This window comes from Coregonus clupeaformis, chromosome 9 (assembly GCF_020615455.1).
Source record: "Coregonus clupeaformis isolate EN_2021a chromosome 9, ASM2061545v1, whole genome shotgun sequence".
NCBI lineage: Eukaryota > Metazoa > Chordata > Actinopteri > Salmoniformes > Salmonidae > Coregonus > Coregonus clupeaformis.
Window position 1 is genome coordinate 18793683 of NC_059200.1, and position 22705 is coordinate 18816387.

Sequence of the window (22705 nt, forward strand, 5' to 3'; positions counted from 1 at the left end):
CCTTGATTGCCAGGGGAACTGAGGTAATTCATATGTAAAATCGGGGTAAAGAACAATAGGGTGTGTATGGACGACTTCATAGCACCGTTTACAGTGGCCTCCACAGCTGGGAGTAGAGGGCAGCTCACAACTGCTCTGGACATTGCCAGTCTAGCCCGGAATTCAAACGGATATTAAACTATATCAGTTTGGTTTCCAGGCTATTATCGGGGGGACACACAGAAAGAGACAGAGAGACAGAAGGTAAGCAACTGTCAGAGTAGCCTATATTGTGGTCCCCAAATCCAATAGACCCGGTTCATTGAATGACCTGATGCGGGCCGACTTACTGCAGCAGGAAAGCATCCGAAACACTGATCCATCTTTAACTTGGCCGTGTTCGGCACCAAGTGGAAGAAAAGAAGAAGGGAAAAAAGAGAAGACTACCTGAACTTGTCCAATAAGAAACGTGTTTCTGTTTCCCATTGCAAAATGTTTAAAAGTGATTTCAGTTGTGTACCCTAATGAACATGTCCTCCGCTTATTATTTACATTACTGGGTTTGCCTCACTGCTAGCAATAGAAAACCCTCTGTGTGCAAACGTCTTGTCCATGCCACCCTGTAGAGCCCTCGGTTGGAGGCAATTTGAGCACTCATAAATTCTGACAAATAGTCTGGTCTCACAGACAAGGAGTACAACTCATGACAAGCAAAACAAAACTCAATTTTTTTTGTTGGAACAAAGATCATTTTGAATGATATAGAGCATTCCATTTCAGTCTTATTCCAACTAGCCGTAAATCAATTACCGGTGAAAAGTCCCTAAAGTCTGGGTTGCGTGCTTCGATAGAATACTCTTGCTTGTGACAGATAACCTATGTAATTCGATCTAAACTCGTTTGTGAGTCCTGTGCTTCCAATGATGTTGTACACAGAGTGAACCTCAACGTCAAGACAACACACAGTACTCACAAAGACGTTTAGTCAACGAAAGGATTGCAAGCGTTCAAAACATCCTTAGCGTGCTTGAATTAAGCAGTCACTCCAAAACAATCTACTGCAATGAATAACCTTTCACCTTTCCTGACCTATATTCTGAAATAACAAGACCTTAGGAAAGGTTCTTGATATTGGAATTCAAGAAGTAAAACAAAATACCAGAGCAAAGTCAAAACAACTAATTTTTGCATCAATTACTGCAGAACGATGAGCAATGAGGAAGTCTACTGGTGGTGGGATAAGTTTCTCAAAACCATGTGAAAACACACCAAAAATAAATAAAATTAAAATAAAGTTTACTTCTCCTTTAAAATGGCAGAACTGTATTCTGATGGAGGCACAGAGTGTGACTACAGACTCTTCTCTTCCCTGGAGTACCTGACGCTCTATTGATGAGCTCTGAAAGCACTTGGCACAAGTCAACACAGCCCTTCTGTTGACAGACAGGGTCCTACATTGTCTATTTGGGTTCACTGGGTGTGCTGAGAATCATAAGTCATCAATGATATTCAAGATGTTTGAGTAGACAGTTCATAAACGTCAACGGTTTCATGAACACGATTCGAACCAAAGTGACCGAAAGCTGTCATCATATACTGTCCATAACCAGCTGATTAGTCTGTTTTCCAATGCCTTGGACTTCGCTCGTCAGATGTCGGTTTCATGTACCTCCACTGTTTATGAACAGCTATAAACACACAGCTTTGTTAAACATTACTACTACCACCACCTCAGACACTGTTTAATGATCGTCTGCTGGATGGTAAATGTTCACAGCAATTTCCGGTCCAGCTCTGACAAAGAGCCAGAGCGACAGGGCCAGAGGAACGTGCAAGTCCACCATTATATTGACGAGGTCCGGGTGGCTGCCATGCCTCATATGACCCAACACAGGACTGGAATCTAATTTGATGAGGCAGAATAATTACTATATTGAGGCCTCAGGGGGGGACTTCCAATCAGACAGACAGGCAGAGGATAGCATTCCGTCAGTGGGTCTTCAAGTATTGTAATTCAATGTTCAGAGTAATGAACCTTTGATGTATAAAATAATAAATGTAGTAAAAGATGAAATGAATGAGGTACATAACAGATGTATTCATACAACGAAAGCATTTTGTTGCCTGTCTGTCCTCAATGCAAGGACGCATTTCTCACACTTGATAACTCATCCACAAGGTATATTACCTTCTGAATGTCAAATCAAAACAGGTGTAGACCTTACTGTGAAATGCTTACTTACAAGCCCTTAACCAACAATGCTGTTCAAGAAATAGAGTTAAGAAAATATTTGCTAAAAAGTAACATGAAAATTACAGAACAATTACGAGGCTATATACAGGGGGTACCAAGTCAATGTACGGGGGTACAGGTTAGTAAAGTGACTATGCATAGATAATAAACAGCGAGTAGAAGCAGCGTAAAACAAAGGGGGGGGGGGGTCAATGTAAATAGTCCGGGTGGCCATTTTATTAATTGTTCAGCAGTCTTATGGCTTGGGGGTAGAAGCTGTTAAGGAGCCTTTTGGTCCTAGACTTGGCGCTCCGGTACCGCTTGCCGTGTGGTAGCAGAGAGAACAGTCTATGACTTGGGTGACTGGAGTCTTTTACAATTTTTTGGGCCTTCGACACCGCCTAGTATATAGGTCCTGGATGGCAGGAAGCTTGGCTCCAGTGATGTACTGGGCCGTACGCACTACCCTCTGTAGCGCCTTACGGTCAGACGCCGAGCAGTTGCCATACCAGGCGGTGATGCAACCGGTCAGGACGCTCTCGACGGTGCAGCTGTAGAACTTTAGGCCTAACATTCTACATGACTATGTTGTTGTTGGCAGACAGTGCCCAGTGTTCTCCACTATCAATATCTCCACAGGCTTCACATTTGACTATAAGCTAAGAGTAACACAGTCAACTGGGTGGCAGGTAGCCTAGTGGTTAACAGCGTTGGGCCAGTAACCGAAGGGTTGCTGGTTTGAATCCCCGAGCTGACTAGGTGCCCTTGAGCAAGGCACCTAACCCTAATTGCTCGTGTAAGTCGGTCTGGATAAAAGTGTCTGCTAAATTACAAACATTTAACTTCCAAATGTATTTTCATTTTCCTATATTTGCTGGCAGGCTCCTGGAAAAGCATAGCTATAGGCCAGTGGTTCCCAAGCAGGGGTACTAGGACCACTGCTACAGGGGACATTACCTTTAATGGCTTTGCATTGATATGTCTCAACTGGAATAGATTCTCTCTTTATCCTACTTCACTCCATATCACCCAGGAGATCTGCTGAAAGAGTAAAAAGATAAAGCTTTCCCAGTAACAAAAATGACTATCATTATGAAAACTATGATTGATGTGTGTGTGTCAGCAGCAGTTCTCACGCATAGGCAGGCATTGATATACAACAGGTCATTCCAACGTGTATGCGCTTTGGTTCGACCCTAGCCTGGAAACCCGACGATGAATTTCATTGAATTCTACTTCTGGCATAAATTAGCGTTTGGTTCACAACTACAAACCAGAATGTTAGATACATTTATATTTTAACTTACTTTACTGGTTGTCCATGTGGTCCTTTTGCAGTTAAGAATGTGAGACAATATATCCACAGGAAAGTATAATTACGTCAAGGTTTCTAGGGGCAGGACACCTGACAGTCCTTCTGCCTGCTCAGGTCAGAGCCTCATTCTCTCTCCAAGTGGACAAGAGTGATAGTATTTGAAGCTATGTGTTATACAGTCCTTTGCTTTTGTCACCACCTCCTTATTTAGTCAATATTATTATTGGGCTTGTGCTAGTCCTCATTCATTCTCATGCTGTTTATTATGGACAGTATATTCATTCACATCTCTTCTCTGTACAGAACCACATCCATCTCATATGTCCTCTGGAAGTTGCCTTATTCCTGTCAGTGAGTCCCAACTGGAGCACCACTCTTTCACTGGTAGTGCATTCAGAGTTCCATCACCTGAAGCATGGCACAATATGAAAATACATACATGAGACGCATGCATACTTGCCAAGTTCGTGCACGTGTTTACATGGTTCTGTGCATGCTTCAGGTGATAGAAATCTGAACTCACTACCTGCTGTAAAGTTAGTTAAAATATTGTATTTAACATTCTGGCTTGTAGAGGTCGTGAGAGCGAACTTTACTGATCCAACCGCTAATTTATACCAGGCATTGAATCCAATGCAATTCAACGCTGGGTCTCCAGGCTAGTTCAACCAGTGCCTTCGGAAAGTATTCAGACCCCTTGACTTTTTCCACATTGTTACATTACAGCCTTATTCTAAAATGGATTAAATCAAATAAATTCCTCAATCTACACACAATACCCCATGACAAAGCGAAAACAGGTTTGTAGAAATTTTTGCCAATGTATTAAAAATAACAGAAATACCTTATTTACATAAGTATTCAGACCCTTTGCTATAGGCTCGAAATTGAGCTCAGATGCATCCTGTTTCCATTGATCATCCTTGAGATATTTCTACAACATGATTGGAGTCCACCTGTGGTAAATTCAATTGATTGGAAATGATTTGGAAAGGCACACACCTGTCTATATAAAGGTCCCACAATTGACAGTACATGTCAGAGCAAAAACCAAGCCATGAGGTCGAAGGAATTGTCCGTACAGCTCCGAGACAGGATTGTGTCGAGGCACAGATCTGGGGAAGGGTACCAAAAAATGTCTGCAGCATTGAAGTTCCCCAAAAACACAGTGGCCTCCATCATTCTTAAAATGGAAAAAGTTTGGAACCACCAAGACTCTTCCTAGAGCTGGCTGCCTGGCCAAACTGAGCAATCGAGGGAGAAGGACATTGGTCAGGGAGGTGACCAAGAACCCGATGGTCACTGACAGAGCTTTAGAGTTCCTCTGTGGAGATGGGTGAACCTTCCAGAAGGACAACCATCTCTGCAACACTCCACCAATCAGGCCTTTATGGTAAAGTGGCCAGACGGAAGCCACTCCTCAGTAAAAGGCACATGAAAGCCTGCTTGGAGTTTGCCAAAAGGCACATAAAGACTCTCAGACCATGAGAAAGAAGATTCTCTGGTCTGATGAAACCAAGATTGAACAATTTTTTTTTTGGGGGGGGGGTTAAATCAGCTTTAATATTTCAGATTGTAACTTCCATCAATGTAATTGTCTGCATTACTTCCAATCCCCCATGTTTTTTTCCCCCTCGCACACATACACATACACACACACACACATATCCTTTTTAAAATAATATTTCCCTTTATTACTTTCCAACCCCACCACCCCTTCCCCAGTTGGAGTAAACTAGTGAACAACAACACTTAGGCCTCTACTTCCAGCCCATACATACTATATACATTTTATGGACACAGTCAAATTCTACAATAATTACATTTTGTTTGTTTTTACTACTGAACTTCCTCTGATCATTTTCATGATGTCCATCCGGTTTGCTTCTATATGCCATATTTTTCTAACTGTGCTCTTTCACAAAAGCTCTCAACCTATAACCTATATACTTATTATGGACACAGTATGCGTTACATTAGCTATCTTGTTGTTATTAGTCCCATCCTTCAACTCCATTCAACACCTCCCATCTATCTCGTAACACCATCCATATTGGATTTCTATTTTCCATATATTTTTCAACTGTACTGTGATGTTTTACAAAAGTTCTGAACCTTTCTATTCTCATTGTTTCAACAGATCAAAAATTGAATATAAACATTTTTGCTAAAAGTATTATTATATTATTGATCGATTGACTATGACTTTTCAGATCACCCAGTAGTGTTTTCTGAAGGGTTGAACTCTTTGGCCTGAATGCCAAGCCTCACGTCTGGAGGAAACCTGGCACCATCCCTACGGTGAAGCATGGTGGTGTTAACATCCTGTTGTGGGGATGTTTTTCAGTGGCAGGGACTGGGAGACTGGTCAAGATCAAGGGAAAGATGAACGGAGCAAAGTACAGAGAGATCATTGATGAAAACCTGCTCCAGAGCGCTCAGGACCTCAGATTGGGGTGAAGGTTCACCTTCCAACAGGACAACGACCCTAAGCACACAGCCAAGACAACGCAGGAATGGCTTCGGGACAAGTCTCTCAATGTCCTTGAGTGGCCCAGCTAGAGCCCGGACTTGAACCCGATTGAACATCTCTGGAGAGACCTGAAAATAGCTGTGCAGCAACAGTCCCCATCCAACCTGACAGGGTTTGAGAGGATCTGCAGAGAACAAGGGGAAAAACTCCCCAAATACAGGTGTGCCAAGCATGTAGCGTCATACCCAAGAAGACCCGAAGCTGTAATCACTGCCTAAGGTGCTTCAACAAGGGTCTGAATACTTATGTAAATTTACTATTTCAGTGTTATATTTTTTTATACATTTGCAAAAATGTATAAAAACCTGTTTTTGCTTTGTCATTGTGGGGTATTGTGTGTAGATTGATGAGGGGAAAAACCTATTTAATTCATTTTAGAATAAGGCTGTTACAGTTGAAGTCAAAAGTTTACATACACTTAGGTTGGAGTCATTAAAACTATTTTTTCAACCACTCCACAAATTTCTTGTTAACAAACTATAGTTTTGGCAAGTCGGTTAGGACATCTACTTTGTGCATGACAAGTAATCTTTCCAACAATTGTTTACAGACAGATTATTTAACTTATAATTCACTGTATCACAATTCCAGTGGGTCAGAAGTTTACATACACTAAGTTGACTGTGCCTTTAAACAGCTTGGAAAAATTCCAGAAAATGATGTCATGGCTTTAGAAGCTTCTGATAGGCTAATTGAAATCATTTGAGTCAATTGGAGGTGTACCTGTGGATGTATTTCGAGGCCTACCTTCAAACTCAGTGCCTCTTTGCTTGACATCATGGGAAAATCAAAAGAAATCAGCCAAGACCTCAGAAAAAAGATTGTAGACCTTCACAAGTCTGGTTCATCCTTGGGAGCAATTTCCAAACGCCTGAAGGTACCACGTTCATCTGTACAAACAATAGTACGCAAGTATAAACACTATGGGACCACGCAGCCATCATACCGCTCAGGAAGGAGACGTGTTCTGTCTCCTAGAGATAATATGCCATTTAGCAGACGCTTTTATCCAAAGCGACTTACAGTCATGTGTGCATACGATGATCGTACTTTGTTGGTGAAAAGTGCAAATCAATCCCAGAACAACAGCAAAGGACCTTTTGAAGATGCTGGAGGAAACAGGTACAAAAGTATCTATATCCACAGTAAAACAAGTCCTATATCGACATAATCTGAAAGGCCGCTCAGCAAGGAAGAAGCCACTGCTCCAAAACCGCCATAAAAAAGCCAGACTACGGTTTGCAACTGCACATGGGGACAAAGATCGTACTTTTTGGAGAAATGTCCTATGGTCTGATGAAACAAAAATAGAACTGTTTGGCCATAATGACCATTGTTATGTTTGGAGGAAAAAGGGGGACCTTGCAAGCCGAAGAACACCATCCCAACCGTGAAGCACGGGGTGGCAGCATCATGCTGTGGGGGTGCTTTGCTGCAGGAGGGTCAGGTGCACTTCACAAAATAGGAGGAAGGAATATTATGTGGATATATTGAAGCAACATCTCAAGACATCAGTCAGGAAGTTAAAGCTTGGTCGCAAATGGGTCTTCCAAATGGACAATGACCCCAAGCATACATCCAAAGTTGTGGAAAAATGGCTTAAGGACAACAAAGTCAAGGTATTGGAGTGGCCATCACAAAGCCCTGACCTCAATCCTATAGAAAATTGTGGGCAGAACTGAAAAGCGTGTGCACGCAAGGAGGCCTACAAACCTGACTCAGTTACACCAGCTCTGTCAGGAGGAATGGGCCAAAATTCACCCAACTTATTGTGGGAAGCTTGTGGAAGGCTACCCAAAACGTTTGACCCAAGTTAAACAATTTAAAGGCAATGCTACCAAATACTAATTGAGTGTATGTAAACTTCCGACTTCAACTGTAGGTAACAAAATGTGGAAAAAGTCAAGGGGTCTGAATACTTTCCGAATGCACTGTGTATATACCCTGGATTGCTGATCCTATGTATTGGCCATTGAGAGGCTTTGAAGCCACCGGCGGCCATATTGGGACTCCCCAGTAGGAACAGTCCTCCATAGGAATGAATGGAATTCTACAGTATTTAAATGAAATGTTAAGGCCAAAATTATATTTACATTTACATCTTAGTCATTTAGCAGACGCTCTTATCCAGAGCGACTTACAGTTAGTGAGTGCATACATTATTTTTTATACTGGCCCCCCGTGGGAATCGAACCCACAACCCTGGCGGTGCAAAACGCCATGCTCTACCAACTGAGCTACATCCCTGTCGGCCATTCCCTCCCCTACCCTGGACGACGCTGGGCCAATTGTGCGCAGCCCCATGGGTCTCCTGGTCGCGGCCGGCTATGACAGAGCCTGGATACGAACCAGGATCTCTAGTGGCACATTCGGGAGACCCAAATGTATTTAAGTATTTTTTTATACTTTAAGGAAAATCTTTTTACATTTTTTAAATATTAATTTCACATAATATAATTTAAGTATGCATTAAGGTGTCTAATAGAATAAAAGTGGCAAAAACCAATGTAGACATTAATACATGCATTTCTATAGCTTCCAAAATATGTTTTACAATGGATAAGAGCGTCTGCTAATGTAAATGTAAATGTGTGGAGTGCTAAAGATGGAGGCACGGTAGCTTCAACAGAGCCCCCGCCCCCTTCCCATCAGCCATCTAGTGTATATAATTATGTAAATCATTAAGTTCAACCACTAACGTGGATAGGCTATCCTTCACTCCATTTCAATACCAATATTTTGTTGTTCAAATGAATGAGCGACCTTGATTTATGCGTGCATCGCTAGCAACCCCGGAATGACACTGAGAACTCATTAAAACATGGAGAGAGATTTTTTAATCTTTAAAAGTCTCTCGGCTAAATAATAACACTACTCTCACGGAAACAATTTTACGGTAACTTTGTAATTTAGATGAGGCGAGACGCTGCTGTGGCTACATTGTAACAAACGTGTATTTGCAATAGTTTTAATATTAAAAAAGCACGAAATCATTTTAAGCCTTCCTTCGAAATGATTTAGGTGGTGATGACAACCTGCACACGAATTTAACGTTAGTCTGATAAAGTCTAGTCAACAAACTTGTACTTACAGGAAAATCGACCTTTCAGAAGCATTCATTAAATGTACCTAGATAGCAAACTTCAAAGAAACATGGTAAAGCTGTAGTAAATTCGCTACAAAAGAAACAACCTGTTGTAAACTACATATAACAAGTGCAGGGCGAACTAAAAGCTCCAACCCCTCATATTTAGTCATTGCTCTAACCCTACTTACTCACTGAGAGAACAGAATGCATGACCGCAAGGCAAGCTCAGATACCAAACGGATAAATAGCCATGCAACAACCGCAGCAGATAAAGTTACAACAAATGCTCAATACAACATCTCCGTATCACGAATTAAACGGTGCATTGATCTAAACATTCAATCAATGTTTGACTTACTTGGTAAAAAAAATATCCTCTTTGTCTTTCTTTGGTCGTTAAAATAGTTGACCGTTGTTGCAGGAGCTTGTCAAGTTTTTAGTCGCTATCGCTCGCAGCATGGCGGGTGTGACCAGTGTGTGTGCTGCTTCGAATCTAAAAATCCTTTCTCAGCAGCGATATCAATCGAGATAGAGAGGGGGGTGGGACAGGGAAAATAATTATGCAAACAAGCAAGGTAGGTAGGTATCCAGAGAGCACTGATGCCGCTTGCAGCTGGAGAAAGAGGAGAGTGGCACAAATGCCTGCTGTTGTTACCCATTTTATACAGTCCATATGATTGTTACAAATAATATTATCTCTGAAAGTTATTGTGATACATATGATATTATCTCTGAAAGTTATTGTGATACATATGATATTATCTCTGAAAGTTATTGTGATACATAGGCCTAGCATATAGTGCTGTTTATTTAACACCTTTACAAAAAAAATAAGATAATTGAGGACAGAGTAATTTAAATGTTTTAGCACATTACATTTAGAATAGAACAGAACAGACTCAAACCTCCAAATGGACATGGACTCACTCATGTCTAGATTATACCCTTGACCAAAACTGGGGGGAAATCCTTGGACAGCAACTCACATATATTCTACTGAAGGGCTTGAAAAGGTCATTGTTAGGGGTCAAAGGTTATGTAACATTTCCTCAAATGGAGCAGTGAATCAAAAACACAGTAAAGACAGACAAACCATCCCTTGTCTTATTGTCCAAAGAAGGGGGCGGAGAGGGCAGAGTGCCGGGGGGTTCCAGCCCAGACTCCTTCAAGTGGTGGCTAGAGCTAAATACAATCACATCTTTCAGCCGTGGAGCTTCTTTTCTTGATGAAATGTGGTCGTGAACAAAGTACTGTCGAATGCAGCCATTTTTACAATAGCCTATCTAAATGCATGATGATTACCCCTCAACCCTTAGCTTAACTTAAATTCCATGAATTGCCATGCTCTCCGTCTGTATAATATTAGTGGGTGATGGCATAGTATTCCTATATATCTTTTAGTTTAATGGTCAGAATATACAGTACATGTTTTCCTTCTACATTGATTTTCAGCTAGATCTTCATGACATACATCTAAACTTAAATGTCACATTATCTTTCTTGACCTTTGTCTTTACGACTTAGGTCCTTCTCATGTTTTGAGAAAATAATTGTAGATGTTGCCTCTAAGTCAGAAGTATGATGATGGTAAGATGTAACCCCTCTGTTACACACTATCATTGAGATGTACAGTAAGTCATATAACCTAGTCCCATCAGAGTTCTATCAGTCCCTGCAGTATCTAGAGCAGAGGAGGCTAGTGGGAGGAGCTATAGGAGGATGGGTCATTGTAATGGCTGGACTGGCATAAATGGAACGGTATCAAACACATCAAACATATGGGAAACACGTTGGACTCTGTTCCATTTATTCCACTCCAGCCATTACAATGAGCCTGTCCTCCTATAGCTCCCCCCACCAGCCTCCTCTGATCTAGCGCTTACCTTAAATGACTCACTGTGTTAGTGGTACCCTAAGTCCTGCCCAAAATGAATATAAAAAGCAGCTGTGGTATTCTTCATTCACCATGTGCCATGTGTTGGTTAAGAGAAAACAGGTGACTATGGAATGTTTGTTGGAACCAGTCCCCACATGCAATTAGGAGTCTGCTGATTTGTACAGATGTGCTTTCTAGAATCTAGATCCCTCCCATTGCATTCTAGATCCCTCCCTGTGCATTCTAGATCCCTCCCTGTGCATTCTAGATCCCTCCCTGTGCATTCTAGATCTCTCCCTGTAGATTCTAGATCTCTTCCTGTAGATTCTAGATCCCTCCCTGTAGATTCTAGATCTCTCCCTGTAAATAATAATAATATGCCATTTAGCAGACGCTTTTATCCAAAGCGACTTACAGTCATGCGTGCATACATTTTTACGTATGGGTGGTCCCAGGGATCGAACCCACTACCTTGGCGTTACAAGCGCCATGCTCTACCAGCTGAGCTACAGAGGACCACAGATTCTAGATCTCTCCCCCACATATAATAATAATAATAATAGGCCTCCTGTAGCTCAGTTGGTAGAGCATGGCGCTTGCAACGCCAGGGTTGTGGGTTCGTTTCCCACGGGGGGCCAGTATGAAAAATGTATGCACTCACTAACTGTAAGTCGCTCTGGATAAGAGTGTCTGCTAAATGACTAAAATGTAATAATAATAATAACTTATTCAACTTTCACAGCGCTATTCATTACATAAAGAACCTCAAAGAGCTTTAAAACAACACAAAAAATACAAGCAATTTAGAAAACAACAACATAATTCATGAGATGGAAGGTCATGAGAGGGTTGGAATGTTCATGGCTTGAGTGATCATCGGAGGGAGGTGGTCAAAGGGGAGAGCAAGCAAAGATGGTCTCTGGAGCAAGTCCAGGGGAAGGCAGGCAGCACGGTGTCATCAAGGTGACTTGCTGTCCTTGCCGTCTGTGTGGCTTCTCCATAGTAGGACTCGGATGAAGTTTGAGCTCCGCCACTGCAGTTCATGGACTCCGTAGTAGGTGTAGCCAGCTAGTCCTTCACTACTACCAAAATGAAGCACCCACGGGTGAAGATACGGCGGCTGTCACGTGGCCAGAAAGCACACCTCATTTTAATAATTGAAGGAGATGTATCATCTGCTTGGATAGTTCCATCAGTGTCACTGACTTAGTCTGGCTATAATTCAAGTTTGTCTACAAAGTAATAATTTATATGTTGGATTCACATCTCCATCTCAACCAAAAATGTAAGTTAAAGAACAGGACTAAATAATGATGTAAGTTAAAGAACAGGACTAAATAATGATGCAGTCCTATTCTTTAACTGACATTTTTGGTTGAGATGGAGACGTGAATTTTTACATTGACCCCCCCCTTTGTTTTTACACTGCTGCTACTCTCTGTTTATGATCTATGCATAGTCACTTTACCCCAACCTACATGTACCTCAACTAACATTTTTACATATCCAGAGCGACTTACAGGAACAATTAGAGTTAAGTGCCTTGCTTAAGGGCACATCGACAGATTTTTCACCTAGTCAGCTCAGGGATTAGAACCAGCGACCTTTCAGTTACTGGCACAACGCTCTTACCCACTAAGCTACCTGCCGCCCTACCTGTTGAGTCGGTACCGGTACCCCCTGTATATAGCCTCGCTATTGTTATTTTATTGTGTTACTTTTTTTTTTATTTTTTTACTTTTTTTTATATTATTATTATTATTATTATTATTTTTATTTAATTTTTTACTTTACTTTATTTAGTAAATATTTTCTAAACTCTATTTCTTGAACTGCATTGTTGGTTAAGGGCTTGTAAGAAAGCATTTCGCGGTAAGGTCTACACCTGTTGTATTCAGAGCATAATAAAATTTGTTTTGATTTGAATCCCACATATAAATTATTAATTTATAGACAAACTGTAATTCAAGCCAGACTAAGTCAGTGGCACAGATGGAACTATCCAAGCAGATGATACATCTCCTTCAAATGTTGAGCTTTGGTTGCTTTGACAACCAAATACAATTCAAATACAACTCAATATCACTAAATATCATTACATTTGAAATCAGTGAGCTTGAAACCCTAGGCCTAATGTATTGTCTATGTTTAGTTAATAATAATAATATGCCATTTAGCAGACGCTTTTATCCAAAGCGACTTACAGTCATGCGTGCATAAATTTTTTATGTATGGGTGGTCCCAGGGATCAAACCCACTACCTTGGCGTTACAAGCGCCGTGCTCTACCAGCTGAGCTACAGAGGTTGAGATAGAGTTGAATTCTAGTTTGAATTGAAACAATGACTGTTCATGACTAAACAGCATCATTGATGATACAGTGCCTTCAGAAAGTATTCATACCCATCTACACACAATTCCCCATAATGACAAAGTGAAAACATGTTTTTAGAAATGTTTAAAATGTATTGAAAATTAATACAGAAACATCTAATTTACATAAGTATTCACACCCCTAAGTCAATACATGTTAGAATCACCTTTGGCAGCAATTACAGCTGTGAGTCTTTCTGGGTAATTCTCTAAGAGGTTTCCACACCTGGATTGTACATTTCCCCGGTTATTCTTTTCAAAATTCTTCAAGCTCTGTCAAATTGGTTGTTGATCATTGCTAGACAACCATTTTCAGGTCTTGCCATAGATTTTCTGATAGATTTAAGTCAAAACTGTAACTCGGCCACTCAGGAACATTCACTGTCTTCTTGGTAAGCAACTCCAGTGTATATTTGACCTTGTGTTTTAGGTTATTGTCCTGCTGAAAAGTGAATTCATCTCCCAGTGCCTGGTGGAAAGCAGACTGAACCAGGTTTTCCTCTAGGATTTTGTCTGTGCTTTGCTCCATTACATTTTGTTTTTATACTGAAAAACTCCCCAGTCCTTAACGATTACAAGCATACCCATAACATGATGCAGCCACCACTATGCTTGAAAATATGGAGAGTGGTACTCAGTAATGTATTGTATTAGATTTGCCCCAAACATAACACTTTGTATTCAGGACAAATAGTTAATTGATTTGCCACATTTTTTGCAGTTTTACTTTAGTGCCTTATTGCAAACAGGATGCATGTTTTGGAATATTTTTATTCTGTACAGGCTTCCTTCTTTTCACTCTGTCAAGTAGGTTAGTATTGTGGAGTAACTACAACGTTGTTGATCCATCCTCAGTTTTCTCCTATCACAGCCATTAATTAAACTCTGTAACTCTTTTAAAGTCACCATTGGCCTCATGGTGAAATCCCTGAGCGGTTTCCTTCCTCTCTGGCAACTGAGTTAGGAAGGACGCCTGTTTCTTTGTAGTGACTGGGCGCATTGATACACCATCCAAAGTGTAATTAGTAACTTCACCATGCTCAAAAGGATATTTATTTTTACCCATCTACCAATAGGTGTCCTTCATTGGAAAACCTCCCTGGTCTTTGTGGTTGAATCCGTGTTTGAAATTCACTGTTTGACTGTGGGACCTTACAGAGAATTGTATGTGTGGGGTACAGGGATGAGGTAGTCATTCAAAAATCATGCTAAACACTTTTATTGCGCTGTTAAACATTTACGTCATTTAGCAGACGCTCTTATCCAGAGCGACTTACAAATTGGTGCATTCACCTTACAGCCAGTGGGATAACCACTTTACAATATGTTTTTTTGTTTTGTTGGGGGGGTGGGTAAGGGGGGTAGAAGGATTACTTTATCCTATCCCAGGTATTCCTTATTAAACCTAACCTTTGGAATGACTTTGATAGCAACAGTGAATCTATTTAGTTTTTAAGTGGAGATCTGTCAACACTCATTCTCATGATAGCACATTGGTAATAGTCAGTGACAAATATCATAACTAAACAGGGCATGGTTAAAACCCTGGATGGCAGACCAAAGGGTAGCTGTAGATAGATCACTTCTGCAGTAGGAGGTGCTGCCCACCCTGTTTTTTTCTTCTTCTGATAGTGGATATACATCTGATGTTGTTTTAAAGGTACAAATTCAACATATTTTATACAAGGATTGTCTGTTGAAATTTGGTTACCATGATGACATAATGCTGTAGTTTTAAAGTTCATCCTCAAAACGAAATGATGGTAGGTTATGATGATTCATACTGTAATGACAGGGTCCCTCTGAAATACTCGATGAAACGCTTTTTAAAATATTTTCCACTGTTTAAAAGCCGGATCATATTATATATATTTAATAGAAATAGTTATTCTGCCACAGCCATCTGGGGGAATTCCAGATATGAACTAGAGACCAGACCATGCCAAGTCTACGTTGCCCTGCACTCTCAATAATATGAGCACTGCACCCACAGAAAGACAGTCACAATGTTCATAAAAGCAAGACAATCAAAAGTGCATTGGTAGAGAGGAAATGATCAATTCAGTCAAGGGTTTACCTACTCAGACACATAAGGGTGCTGTACAATCAGCAGTTGACCTCTAACGACATAAAGCATTGCCTATATACATTATTTTGGTAAGTTATATATTGTACCATTAAATTAAAGATGAAAGTCTACACTTCAAGCACATCTCGATCGTTTCCTTTCAAATCCATTGTGGTGGCGTACAGAGCCAAAATGATGCAAATCGTGTCACTGTCCAAATTCTTATGGACCTGACTGTACATTCTTTTGGTAAGTCATTTATTGTGAAGTGAAAGCTGTCTGTATTTCAAATCATCCTCACATGCCCACCGCTGTGCCAGCCACCAATACACTGATTCTCAGCAGTTATATCCACCAGCAGTATTGTAGTCAAACATAGCCATCTAAATGATGGTACACCATCTATGACCATGTCAAAGTGGCATCCTGCATAATGCTAAATTACAGTGTTTCTTTCTTCTTCCTACACCTCAACATTGGACAAGTATGTACCAATGAGTTCCTATCTTCTCTGATGCCCTATTTTAACCGGTCCTATAGCACCATCTCATGGCCAAAAGCTTACAACACAAAATTCTACAGGACCAAGTAAACCATTTCAAAATATATATTTATTCTCATCAAAAGTCATGACATTCAAAAAAGACAACAGCCAAATGCCACAGGTTGATTTAGGCTCAAAAGGTGATAAACATTTAAATCTTCCTTCATACCATTCTGTTAAGTGATACCAAGAAATGGGGCTGGTTGTCAATCACAAATGATCCGTTTTGCATTACAGACTGATCACATCCTCATGTGGTTCATTAGTGGTGCAGTTCAGAGGCTGTGCGGCTCTATCAACAGTTTTGATCACTAATACGTGAGCAGAAAAATAAACGTGTGGCCTGGCTGGCTACTGCCTGCACGTCAGTGGATAGAGGGACAGTGAATAGAAAACAAGCACTTTGGAGAACCTGGAACAAGTACATTATCCAGGCAAACACCACCTTTACTGTGCTTTCAATCAGAGTGGATTTTTATGTACAAAAGCTAGTCAATACCGTCTGGTGCATCTACTTATAAATCCATTCAGTTACAAAATAGAAAACACAGTACATATCAATAGTCATAGAAAAGTGAGCGTATGGAGCCATTTGTGAAGGTCATACAACAATTATATTAAAGTACAGAAAAAACAACATGTTTATTTCAACACTTGGTCAAAAGGGTTGATGTCATCGTAGGCACTTTGGTATTAGTGTAGTACTTGTAGCAACATATTTGTGACGTATATCAACCCTTAAATTCCACAATGCCACAGTGACAGACAGGACGTTCACCTCTTCCATGCAATCAGACTGAGCTTGGTTGCTGAGACAACTACAGCTTCATGCACAGCAGACAATATAACTTGGGTAGGGGAGCAAGTATTCAATGAATACCACAGAACGTTGACAGGAAGGAATGTTCTAAGGAATGCATAGATCAGTTCTTCGGAAGTGGTCGCCTAAACAGCAGAATGTGAGGCTCTGAAAGAATCGGAGAAAAAAAAAAATATGTGACTTACAAATTACAAACCCTTTACATTTAGCCTATGCTTAGCCTGGTCCCAGATCTGTTTGTGCCGTCTTGCCAACTCCTATGGGTCACTCACCGTCAACGGAAAATTGGCAAGAAAACACAAGACCTGGGACCAGGCTATTTGCCTTGAGACATGATCAATGTGGCGTAGACAAAGCATTGAGGGTACAAACCAGGTTCATGGATCATATAGTGCACCCATCCAAGAGACTGCTGCACTCCCATTCGCCTCCACTCATCCTCAGACATCAGGTGGGATTTGGGGACTTGTTTCACCATCTCCCGCGGCAACACAACATGTCTGTTGAAAGAACAAGTAGAGCAACACTAAACACATTTTTACTGTAATAAATAACGTATTCAAAGTCCATATAGTTTGAATATTTTCTAAAAGTACTGGTTAGTGGTTATGTACTTTATAACCTAAAACCAGTGCGAGTTCATCTTTAGACTATAGCTAGCTAGGCCTATCCAACTGAATGGAACAATAAAAGATGCTAAGATTCAACGTTAGATATTGGTAGGTAACAGTTAAAGTAGCTAGCTAGACCACCACTTCCAATCATGGACCGGTAATCAATGGAATTATCAATTGAAAGCTGAAACTTCCAACTTTCATCAATGACTGTATGAATGGACAAAGCCATCGATCCCGTGACACCATTCATTCTTATGTGAAGACTCAATGGGAGATTTATGTAGACATAAAATGATTAGCTTGAGCTACTTCAATAAATATTGTTGCAGGCTGGCTCAGTGTTGCCCCCTCTCATTGAGTGTCTCAAGTTAAAGGCTGACTGGAGTACTGCAGGCTACCATTAGCTACTAAATTATCCTTATAACTTCCTCTTTGTGGGATTTTTTAAATAATCAGGACATACATCTCGTGTAATAGAAGCAATTATTGGTTCCATGGTTGTCTTTGAAATTGTTATTAACACAAAGATTGACCACAAAGATTGCCTGCAGAACCGCGGTCGGCCTTGAACTTCGTGACTTCGATGAGGGCAGTAGTTAACCCCCAACTTTCACCAAGGGTGGTAAGCAGTAGCTCTATCACTGGGGTCCCAATATCTACGGTGCCTTGCAAAAGTATTCATCCCCCTTGGCATTTTTCCTATTTTGTTGCATTACAACCTGTAATTTAAATGGATTTTTATTTGGATTTCATGTAATGGACATACACAAAGTAGTCCAAATTGGTGCAGTGAAATTCAAAAAATTACTTGTTTAAAAAAAAAAAAAAATAACGGAAAAGTGGTGCGTGCATATGTATTCACCCCCTTTGCTATGAAGCCCCTAAATAAGATCTGGTGCAACCAATTACCTTCAGAAGTCACATAATTAGTTAAATAAAGTACACCTGTGTGCAATCTAAGTGTCACATGATCTGTCACATGATCTCAGTATATATATATATACACACACCTGTTCTGAAAGGCCCCAGTCTGCAACACCATGAAGACCAAGGAGCTCTCCAAACAGGTCAGGTACAAAGTTGTGGAGAAGTACAGATCAGGGTTGGGTTATAAAAAAATATCTGAAACTTTGAACATCCCACGGAGCACCATTAAATCCATTATTAAAAAATGGAAAGAATATGGCACCACAACAAACCTGCCAAGAGAGGGCCGCCCACCAAAACTCACGGACCAGGCAAGGAGGGCATTAATCAGAGAGGCAACAAAGAGACCAAAGATAACCCTGAAGGAGCTGCAAAGCTCCACAGCGGAGATTGGAGTATCTGTCCATAGGACCACTTTAAGCCCTACACTCCACAGAGCTGGGCTTTACGGAAGAGTGGCAAGAAAAAAGCCATTGCTTAAAGAAAAAAATAAGCAAACACGTTTGGTGTTCGCCAAAAGGCATGTGGAAGACTCCCCAAACATATGGAAGAAGGTACTCTGGTCAGATGAGACTAAAATTGAGCTTTTGGCCATCAAGGAAAATGCTATGTCTGGCGCAAACCCAACACCTCTCATCACCCTGAGAACACCATCCCCACAGTGAAGCATGGTGGTGGCAGCATCATGCTGTGGGGATGTTTTTCGTCGGCAGGGACTGGGGAAACTGGTCAGAATTTAAGGAAAGATGGATTGCGCTAAATACAGGGAAATTCTTTAGGGAAACCTGTTTCGGTCTTCCAGAGATTTGAGACTGGGACGGAGGTTCACCTTCCAGCAGGACAAAGACCCTAAGCATACTGCTAAAGCAACACTTGAGTGGTTTAAGGGGAAACATTTTAATTTCTTGGAATGGCCTAGTCAAAGCCCAGACCTCAATCCAATTGAGAATCTGTGGTATGACATAAAGATTGCTGTACACCAGCTGAACCCATCCAACTTGAAGGAGCTGGAGCAGTTTTGCCTTGAAGAATGGGCAAAAATCCCAGTGGCTAGATGTGCCAAGCTTATAGAGACATACCCCAAGAGACTTGCAGCTGTAATTGCTGCAAAACGTGGCTCTACAAAGTATTGACTTTGGGGGGGTGAATAGTTATGCACGCTCAAGGTTTCAGTTTTTTAGTCTTATTTCTTGTTTGTTTCACAATAAAAAATATTTTGCATCTTCAAAGTGGTTGGCATGTTGTGTAAATCAAATGATACAACCCCCCCCCCCAAAAAAATCAATTTAAATTCCAGGTTGTAAGGCAACAAAATAGGAAAAATGCCAAGGGGGGTGAATACTTTCGCAAGCCACTGTATGTCCATAGATGATATTAAAGACAATGTAAAGGGAGGAAGAGGGATCGAGGCCAAAAGGTTGATCAGTAGGAAAGAAGGTCCAAGAAGTGAAAGCCTATCAGTGCTGCTGAGGTTTGAGAAGGTTTTGCCTGGCAAAGTACATATAGGATTCTTTAGTTTCAATATCAGAGAATTTGTCCCTTCCCCATTGCGGTGTTTTAAATGCCAAAGAACGGGACATGAAGCTGTTCAATGTAATGGAAGGAAAAGATGTGCCAAGCGTGGAGGGGAACATGATTATGGTGAACGTGGGAGCAATGTGAAGGTTGTGTTGTAATTGTGGGGGGAACATAGTGCAGCATTTGGTGGATGCCAGGTGCAGAGAGGCTAGAGATATAGAATGAGTCATGATGTATCATATGCAGAGGCTGTAAGACAGATTGGTGGAACTACCGTGTGGAATGTTGGAGCTTCCATGGCTGCTCCTGTACTAAGTGGACCTAACGTCGGGGCTGGTGTTTCTGCTGGTCCTGGCATTGTTTCGAGTTCAGAAATCTTGCGCTCTTGAATGTGCGGTGTTAAAGGACACTTTGATAATGAATAAAGTTTACTTCATATTTTTATTGGTAAGGTTATCAATACGACTCGGGTTGTGGAAAGCAGAAATGGCAGGTTGATGTTATGGTGGACACGGCAAAATAGATATTGGGGGTAACAGATGTTACTGTTGAAATAGTTGTTGACATGCTGAATAATCCTAAGGGTGGTGTTTCCACATGTGGTAGAAGTTAGTAGGGATTTATTCGTTTTTTATTTTATTTTCAAGGTAATACAGAATTGGGCAGATCATGATTGATCGTACATTCCACTGTAGGTGGCGGCATGCACTTAAACGATTGTTTGCGGACCGCCATGACATCACAGAAGAAGAAGAAGCTGTAGCTCCGTCGTTCTGCAGCGCGCCAATCCACCCACATGCTTTGTAGTGGAGATCTGACGCATGCGCATTGATCTGGCGGTAATCAAACGCCGTTTATTTTGTATTTTGAAGAAATGACACCAGGCATATAGAGAAATGTTTGTCAAGACTCTACCTACATCGTCATATATTGAAGTCCGTCATTAATCAAAATTCCCTCAATGTGAGAACAGTGAGTACGCACCCGAACAACGTCATGGACCAGCGCTAACTAAGTAAGCAGAGTAGTAGTACAGATAGAACAATGAGACAGATATTTCACCGGATGTATAAATGTGAAGCATCCGGTTGGCGTTTCCACTCACTACCAAATATGGTGGTGAGAGGAAGCCCAGTGGCTTGCAGAGGGAGAAGATGGAGCGAGATGGATTTTGGCCGATATTCTGCTCGATAAAACATTTAATCTCAATACAGTTCTGTTTCTAAAACTACAATCTGTTACGAACAGAGTGGACACATTTTTGTAGTCTTTACCAAAGTAGTTATAAATATATTTGGTAGTACTACTAGTAGCAGCAAAGATGGAAGAAGTCTAACTCAAATCGTTAACTACCTAGCTAGATAGTAACAGTTTACTGGAGTAATGTAGGATATAAGGAGGAACGACAGTCATTGATGTTGGTAGTTACGCCATTTTTGGTTCAGAGACAACGTTTGTTAGCTAGTTATTCGTGTGGTTTGCGTATTGCTGCCTTTCACAGTTTGGAAAGTGAAGTAGCTACACATTTTGCCCACAAAAAATGGTAATGGGGGGAGAGAGAGAGAAATTGCATCACCATCTAACTCTACATATATACCCCGTACCACTACCTTGGCCCTAACAGAACCTGGCTAATTAGATAAACCACACACGCGAATAGTAGCTACCGTTAGCTGGCTAGCAAGCCAAGTTAATACAGGAAGCGAACATACCTGTATTCATAGTGTTCGTCGTTATATTTGTCTGAGTAGTAGATTTGTTTGTGTGACATATTGCCAATAAAATAACTTGAAGACAGTATACACATACAATTCCACTGCACTTCGTTAGCAAGTATTCCACGAACGTCCCCACTGCTAGCTTTCTTGCGACACGTACGGCTAACCGATTCAAACCTAATGGAGGAAGGAAAAAAAAAAACCCGTACCAAGCCCCTGATTGGATAAAAAGGGATCACATGACAATAACTAGGCATGTGGAAGTCCGATGAGGGGAAAAACATGTCCATCCTAGGCAAATCAAATGCCTAAATTACACCATTCACAACAATAATATATTTGCGTTTCATCAAATAATTGTGATAGCTATGACAACAACAAAAAAAATTCATTCACTTTGCAGTTGCGTCCTGCAACATTGTAACGAATGCTGGAACGTACGACTTCAGCAACCGTAGCACTCTGATAGCGCCTAGCAAGGTAGCTACGTTGTATCATATCGGAGAGGAAGAAACTAAGCGAGAGGGTTTACTCCGCCAAAGATATGGAAATACTGACAAGATACATATCTCCGCCCTAACTTTGTCCACAAAGTGGCAAGGTGGGCTGTCTAGCTCCCGCCTATTGTCGTAGTAAATATTAAAATGTTATAGCTTGGTCTGACTAAAATCTTGTGCATGACCCATTTTAATGTTAGGAGCTTGTTTTCAGTCAATGCTGTTCCTATGCAAGAACAATGGACAGAGCCAATATCTTCTCAAGGACAACTCCCACGCCACAGGCCACAATCTGGTTGCTCCCCACGAGACTTTCCTTTGAGAACATACACACATTCACACACACATCTCCATGCATACGCACACTCATCCTCATGCCTCACGAGTTACGCACACACACAAACTGCACATCTTTCTACTGGTCGGTGCCTAGGGCAGAGGACTCTGCCGTGCACAAAATGGGGCTTCTACTCTGGACAGAGCAGACCCGCCTCCTACGCTTCGGGAACCAATCAAGGGACTAGAAGAAGGACCCCTTCCTTTGTGTTGCATTGTATAAAGTAATGCTGAAAACTCTGTTTTTGATCCCTTTTCAACTGT

General features: G+C 41.1%; 2 protein-coding genes across 4 annotated transcripts in view; both read right to left on the reverse strand.

The window, feature by feature from the left end:
• The window catches only part of LOC121573421 (semaphorin-4D), an 86402-nt gene extending 76751 nt beyond the window's left edge, over positions 1-9651 (reverse strand). For 2 of the 3 annotated variants that reach the window (XM_041885386.2, XM_041885390.2), the window contains exon 1: positions 9507-9651. The gene's annotated coding sequence lies outside the window, so the exon portion shown is untranslated. Of the gene's footprint in view, positions 1-3169; positions 3254-9506 lie in introns of all 3 variants that reach the window. The other variant, XM_041885387.2, reaches the window with a different exon arrangement.
• Positions 9652-16056: 6405 nt separating this feature from the next.
• LOC121573423 lies at positions 16057-21946 on the reverse strand. The gene is made up of 3 exons (XM_041885391.2): positions 21603-21946; positions 17201-17328; positions 16057-16975 (listed from the first exon to the last, which is right to left on the reverse strand). Exons 1-3 carry the CDS (start codon positions 21896-21898, stop codon positions 16932-16934), a joined length of 468 nt encoding a protein of 155 aa, XP_041741325.2. The 5' UTR covers positions 21899-21946; the 3' UTR covers positions 16057-16931.
• Positions 21947-22705: the final 759 nt, after the last annotated feature.

Bases quoted from the DNA above. Each gene is read 5' to 3' on its own strand.
- LOC121573423 (XM_041885391.2), bottom strand. From the start codon at position 21,898: ATGGACATGTTTTTCCCCTCATCGGACTTCCACATGCCTAGTTATTGT. The intron at 17,329-21,602 runs GTATGTTCGCTT...TTCTTTCAACAG, and splicing joins GACGAACACTATGAATACAG to ACATGTTGTGTTGCCGCGGG. The intron at 16,976-17,200 runs GTTTGTACCCTC...CGATTCTTTCAG, and splicing joins CTATATGATCCATGAACCTG to AGCCTCACATTCTGCTGTTT.